Source organism: Hypomesus transpacificus, chromosome 4, assembly GCF_021917145.1.
Source record: "Hypomesus transpacificus isolate Combined female chromosome 4, fHypTra1, whole genome shotgun sequence".
Lineage (NCBI taxonomy): Eukaryota > Metazoa > Chordata > Actinopteri > Osmeriformes > Osmeridae > Hypomesus > Hypomesus transpacificus.
Genome location: NC_061063.1, coordinates 10260263 through 10267515, shown reverse-complemented (window position 1 = coordinate 10267515; position 7253 = coordinate 10260263). Strand labels below are relative to the sequence as shown.

General features: G+C 47.5%; 1 protein-coding gene across 6 annotated transcripts in view; it reads left to right on the top strand.

The window, feature by feature from the left end:
* Positions 1–321: 321 nt before the first annotated feature.
* Positions 322–7253, top strand: part of LOC124467283 (ensconsin-like) — a 21143-nt gene continuing 14211 nt past the window's right edge. For all 6 annotated transcript variants that reach the window (XM_047019518.1, XM_047019516.1, XM_047019515.1 and 3 more), the window contains exon 1: positions 322–694. In XM_047019518.1, coding sequence (XP_046875474.1) covers positions 628–694 — 67 coding nt within the window. In that variant the 5' untranslated portion in view covers positions 322–627. The remainder of the gene's footprint in view (positions 695–7253) is intronic.

Below are 7253 nucleotides of genomic sequence, written 5' to 3'. Positions count from 1 at the left end.
TAATGTGTAAACCTTGCCCCTTGCCCGGGGCGACAAATGTAGTAGGACCGCCACTGCCTGCTGCGACATAACAGTCTTCTTTTTAATAGGCCTTACTGACAAAAAAAACCCTGATATTAGTATGGAATTTTGATTTTGATTGAATTGAACCATTCATCATTTGGGTCTGTGTGTGATTCAGTTAGACCCCCAAATCTGTCCCCCAAATAAAGTCCCTAATTAGTTTAGCATAATTTGTCTCCCCCTCCCCAAGCAGCTAATGGTACGGTCTGTAGGAGAAGCAGCGGTTTTCGCTCATGGACATTCAGTGGAAGCCCTAGAAAGGCACAAGCCCAGCCCAGACCCGGGGACTCACCGCGCTGCTGAGTTCCTATTTTTCCGAAAGGACATTCGTAATTATAAAGAGGAACCGAGTGCGACCCACGTAGAGCGCTTTATTTTACGTATATTCTTTTTTTTCTGGATTTCAGATGACTTTATAGCGCGTATTTATCATATTTTTCTCTGCTTTTTGGTTTGGATTTACGAAGGGCGTGTATGTGATCTGTGTCGGGAGTTTTGTCTCCTGACTGTACTTCGATACATTGAGGAATGACATCAACTGGAAAATAACAGCGAATCGCATGAATGGAGAACATGGAAATCAACGTTCTGGAGAATAATTTTGAGAAGAAACTAACACTAACGGAAAAATGTGAGTTGTCGCATTATGAAACAAACATAGGGTACGCCAAAATGTAGAATGTGGGGTAACGGTTAAGGTATCTGATAACGTGTCTTCATTTCAGGCTAGTGACGGGTGAATGTGTTCCCTAATATTGTCCCTAATGGGTTAGGGCTGTCAAAAACAAAAGGTAGTCCGTGCATGGCAAATATGGAATTTTCATGCAACACGATCTTATTCGATTTTGCAACGTTCACAATCACAACCATGACGCCATAAAACAATAATAAAAAATATATAAAACGGTGAAATCAAACAAACAATCAAACTGTTGCTTATGACCACCAAAGCTCAAAAACAGCAGTGGTTTTGTTGTTATGTGTACAGTATTTCCACTAAGGGACCTCTAAACGTGTAGTTTGTCAATCACAGCAGCAATCCCAGGAACACCGTCTCAGTTGCTGCCACAAGGTTAAATGGCCTATCGCGTCAGGACCATCCACAGGATGCCCACTGTAATTGATACTAAAGGTGATTCAAAAACTCAAAACAAACGAACATCAGTAAGCGTTAATTCGTGAATATGATTGAAGTGTGACATCATTTATATCTCACATTAAGGATGTGGAAAAGGATCTGATTTGATACTTTAAACTAAAAAGACACCCTATAGAAAGGCAGTGTGTATTAAATATTCCTCCATCTTGCCTCCTGTGTTGGTTCGGCTGGTCTAGTCTAGATGAACAGAGAATGGCTGTTCATCTTAAGCATTACACAAGCAGAAAGTCTGGCAGTTCTCAGTTCAGGGTATTTGTGAGTTTGTGTCCAAATGATCTCCGCCAACAATCTATCTGTGTCTATATAATCTGCAGACAGAAATATGTGTTGACAAACCACTCAGTTATGATCAGCACTGCAGGATGTTTTGGTGTTTGATAATTACCACATGGCCTCACACCTGAAAATGTTGTTCTTTTGTTTTGAGTCAAGAGCCAAGGTTGTTCAAGGTGGGAATAACTTTGCACAGTGACCTCAGTTAGTACAGTATTGACTAGCGTGATGTAACCAGATACCGTAATTATAGAGAGAGAGGCCAAAACGCCAGGTAAACAGACTTGCCCTTGTCATTTTCTTTTACTGCTTGTGCAGTACCAGACTCTGTCTTTGCAGGTCCATCCAAACCCAGATCACATGTGTTTCTTCAGGGGAGTGAGGACGACCGACCACCAGCCTAATGCACTGACACAGTCCCACATGACAGCTGTCATCCTCCATACCTCTCCAGGCCCACTCAAGCAGGACAGGAGTCACACCACAGGGGGCCTTCCTGCCTGGTCTCTGCTCCTCTTAAAGGACCAGGACTCAGACACAGGACCTGGTCTCTGCTCCTCTTAAAGGACCAGGACTCAGACACAGGACCTGGTCTCTGCTCCTCTTAAAGGACCAGGACTCAGACACAGGACCTGGTCTCTGCTCCTCTTAAAGGACCAGGACTCAGACACAGGACCTGGTCTCTGCTCCTCTTAAAGGACCAGGACTCAGACACAGGACCGTTCCTCGGGGGTGATAACGGGAGGTGCGTTGGTGGTGAGAGCAGTGACACCAACACGATGAAAGATGCTGCTCACAATGGCTGACGCATCCTTTTCCCTCCTGAGACGATTTGCCGACCTTCGAACACAAACCGATGTTGTTTGGACTTGTGTGGGGTAATGCCATTGAGTTTCTTAGCAGCCATTGTAAATATGCTGTTTGCGTAGCTAACAGCATGGGCTTACCTCTGGCATCAGAGGTTGAACATGTCTGAACTCGTTTTCCCCAGCAGACCCCCAGACGTTCTGTCAAAGCTGGAGTCAGAGGGGTTCTGCTGTGGGATGGGCCTGAGCTGGAGTCAGAGGGGTTCTGCTGTGGGATGGGCCTGAGCTGGAGTCAGAGGGGTTCTGCTGTGGGATGGGCCTGAGCTGGAGTCAGAGGGGTTCTGCTGTGGGATGGGCCTGAGCTGGAGTCAGAGGGGTTCTGCTGTGGGATGGGCCTGACTGTCAACACCCACATCTGCTCCTCCTGTCTCCCACTCAGTGTTTGGGGCACATATTCATCTGCTCAGATGCCCCGAAGAAAGAGAATTCGACCCTCAACACCTTCTCTAGTCCATTGTACCCTAATTTGCCTCTCTCCCTTTTTCAATCTTTAAAAGGAAGTCAAACTATACAGCCCTTTGTCCTTTATTCATGAATGTTTCAACACCTCTCACAGCTGTCTCAAAATATTACTGAGCTGCAGATTTCGTAGGAGTGTGGATTTAACATGTTATTCGATTCTTGCTGCTGAAATAGCGGAGAGGATTTTGTGTTCAGTTAGACAAGTCCTCAGTTTTTCTGTGGCCAGGGGGTTGTGTTTTTGTACATGTGAGAGAGAGGAGCCGAGAGGGGGAGGGGTAAGAGTGTGGATTGGGCTGGTTACAACATGTGCCATTATTCCAGCGCCTCGTATTGGCCGAGGTACAGAGGGGACAGCAGACAAGGACTGCTGTAGTCAGTTGAGCTGGACTGGTGAGGGAGGAGAGAGAGAGAGGTTGAGCTGGACTGGTGAGGGAGGAGAGAGAGAGAGGTTGAGCTGGACTGGTGAGGGAGGAGAGAGAGAGAGGTTGAGCTGGACTGGTGAGGGAGGATAGAGAGAGAGGTTGAGCTGGACTGGTGAGGGAGGAGAGAGAGAGAGAGAGTGGGTGGAAGGCTCTGCAGTGTTTCTCAGGCAGACAGAACGACTCCACGTCAGCAAGCAGCCCAGATGGTATAAATCATGGCCATGACACTGACCTCTCACACAGGAAGTGCAGGAAATGCTTCTTCCTGTCGGCTATGGAGGAGGAGGAAGCCCTAGTCTTGACATGCTGACAGGATGTCCACATTCTGCTCCTGGTTCTGTCCCCAAAGCTAATTAAGATGATCATAATTGTGTTATTTTTCAAATCCCGAACTCTTTCAATGTCAGTGTCATCCCATTTTAGGAGTTGTGAATTAGACGTGTTTTCCCAAAAAAATTCAAACAGACTTTTCTTCAAAGTTTACACAGAGAGAACCGCTGCTGTAGGCCACACAGACACACTACAGTAAGGAGAGACACAAGGACATGTTTCTGTCCCGTAGTCCCCATGCCTGAACACACAGACACTTTATGAAGGGCTACAGCCTAGACTGTAAACCTAGGGTGAGTGATTTGGTTTGTTTGTCATTGTTGAAAGACAATTAGATGTTTGTGTTCAATAATCCTGTTGTAGCAGAAAAATGGGGACACAAGTAGAATAATGAAAATAAGGAGACAATAAGAAAACTAGACAATGCCTCTCTCTTCGTCTCATGTTAGTTTGCTTTTAAGTTTAGCGCTATACCATACACATGAATGCTTGTTACTTAATAGCTAACTATTGGAATGTTCCATCTTTTGATAGAGCTGGCTGCTTTGTGTGTTGTAAAGTACTAGTTTTATGACTGCTTCTGTACTTGAAGAAGTTGCTAAACATGCTAACGTTGTGGAGCTTTTGTCTGGTTTTGTTCAGGTTTGTTTTGAGGTCCTCTGATTTTTCTAAAAGCAGCTGTGGTCTTCTGTCTCTTCTGAGCTTCAGCTGCACTGACAGCCAGCTCACACTGCTCCAACACACCAGTTGTTGGGTTGTGTTGGTTTGGTGTGATGTGCCTGTTGGCATTTGTTGGGGCAGTGTGAGAATGACGGTTATATCTCCAAATGTAGACCCAACAGCCAGCAGGAGAATGTTTGGTGTTTGTTGGACGTTGTTGGGGTGGTGTGAACTGGTCTTATAGTGACCTGGGCTTTTCTACATCCTTGGGGGCAACACTTGTCCTGCCATTAAAGTTGACTGTAATTAATGTTCACTGCGGTTGAATACATGTGCTAGATTTCTTGCTTTGCATAACGTTAGAGAAGACTATCTCTTTCATGAACTTGATATATTTGCTATAAGCAGTGACATTCAAGATCTACTTGACTGTAACTAGCTTCAAATGGTAATCATCTTTGAATGGCAACATTAGCATGTTTACTTAAGGATCATCTTGAAGACCCAGTTGCAGACATGTTAGTGATTGGGATGCTAATTGGGCTATTCCAGGCTTGTTAGTGATTGGGATGCTAATTGGGCTATTCCAGGCTTGTTAGTGATTGGGATGCTAATTGGGCTATTCCAGGCTTGGGTTTTCTTGCCAAACCCTGTGGGAGGGATCTCCAGCTGTGCACAACCACTTCCTGTCCTGCTCTCTCTACCCAGGATGCATTGTGATTGTTTTTGTTGACGTAGTCTCAGTGGGGCCATCAACAGTTGCTGCCATTCTGGAGCTTTGATGTATGTGTGTCTGCAGAAGGACAGTGTGGAAGTGTGTGCCTGTTATCTGGACTCTCTCTCTCTCTCACACACAGTCGTACGTCCATGCGCACCCCCCCCCCCCCCAAAACACACCACCCTGGTCACAGGACTGGGGGTCTAATATTAGAGTGCTGCTGAAGGGAGAGACTTGGTCCTGACATGGCACATGGCTTCCTGTGGTCCTGCACAGGCCAGGGGAGAGACTGGGTCTGCTGAGATAGCCTGACCTGGATGTGGAGCAGACTGTGCTCTGGAAGCACAGGTGATAGGGACCCAGGATACTGACACACAGAGAAACACGTCTCGTAAGTGAGGCGTTAAAAGGGTTTGTTTTCAGTGGAACCATCGCAGGGACGTCGTTAAAGCAAAGCGATGAGACGTCTTTTGAGGCCAGTAAATTGATTAGCTCCCTTAACGACGCCTGCCTGCTGGTTTCCCCCTGTTAGCTACATTTAGCGTCAACGGACGGCCTTGAACGTCCATCCTCAGCCCGTGTCTCTGCTGTGTCTTGCTGCTTCCCTCTCTCTCTCCCTCACAATCTAAGGTCACCTTCTCTCCGCTCTCCCAGAAACAGCCTCACGTTGTTCAGCACCTCTGAAGGTGCGTCTGTTTGATCCCGTCACCAGCTGTCTTACAGTAGGCTGCGGTCAGCAATCGATTCATGTAGCAGATGCTTTTATACAGAGGGGGCTTTGGACCCGTATCCTCTGATCTGCAGGCAAATCCTCTAACCACCGAGCTTTACCTCTGAGCTTTTGTCACACTCGGATGAGGTCATGGGTCTGGGTGTCAGAGCCTGTCTCCAATACGCCCTCCACACTCCTCTCCTCCTACACCCTGCCTCAAAACACCTCCACACTCCTCTCCTCCTACACCCTGCCTCAAAACACTTCCACACTCCTCTCCTCCTTTCCTCTCATTTCCTCTCTTCCTACACCTCCATACTTTTCTTAAATTCCCATTAAGCATTATATGATGAAAACAGAGGATGGGGGAGATGTTGAATTATTAATGATAAATGACTGATTCATGAGTGCTTGTATGTCGGCAGTGTTGCTTGGTTACCCATTTTATGGCGGTTAAAAGCCTAGGTGGATGGATTCTGTTGGGGAGACTAGCTTATCGTCTCCTTCATCCTGTCAGTCCTCTGCTGACCTCACTCTGCTGACCTCACTCTGCTGACCTCACTCTGCTGACCTCACTCTGCTGACCTCACTCTGCTGACCTCAGGAGGGGGCGACCCTTCACACTGATGTCAAGTACTTCTTGCAGTTGGATTAGCCTTGTCTGCACAGGACTCTGGGTTTCTGGACAGCAAGCAGTTGCTGTTGCTCTTTTCACGCACACACACACACACACGCATGCACACACACACACACACGCATGCAGACACACACACATAAACAGGACACAATACCTAATTTCAAATGCACACACACGGTAAGCTTCACATTCATGTGCACACACACACACACAAGGGAAACGCACATTCCAGGGATGCCTGAGGTGGGTCTGACCCAGATCTACTGTGACACACAGGCGACACTGTGCTCTCACAGACGACACTGTGCTCTCACAGACGACACTGTGCTCTCACAGACGACACTGTGCTCTCACAGACGACACTGTGCTCTCACAGACGACACTGTGCTCTCACAGACGACACTGTGCTCTCACAGACACTGTGCTCTCACAGACGACACTGTGCTCTCACAGACGACACTGCGCTCTCACAGACGACACTGCGCTCTCACAGACGACACTGTGCTCTCACAGACGACACTGCGCTCTCACAGACCACACTGTGCTCTCACAGACGACACACATTTCCTGCACAGCCTCCTTTGCAGGTGCTGGCCTGCTTCATATCACAGCTGCTGTCATCTCACTTTTAGTAACACTGGGTACCAGAGGGCTGGTGTGTCTCCAGGTACCAGAGGACTGGAGTGTCTCCAGGTACCAGAGGACTGGAGTGTCTCCAGGTACCAGAGGACTGGAGTGTCTCCAGGTACCAGAGGGCTGGAGTGTCTCAAGGTACCAGAGGGCTGATGTGTAAGGTACCACAGCAAAACGTTGCTGGTCCCTTTTAAGGTTCACATTCTCCGTAGGGTGCTTTGCCACTATTTATAACTTGTGTGTTTGTCAGAGTGGCACAGGAACCTGAGCTGGCGGGGGGGGGGGATTGTATGGGAACAGGGGAAATCTGTGTCTGTG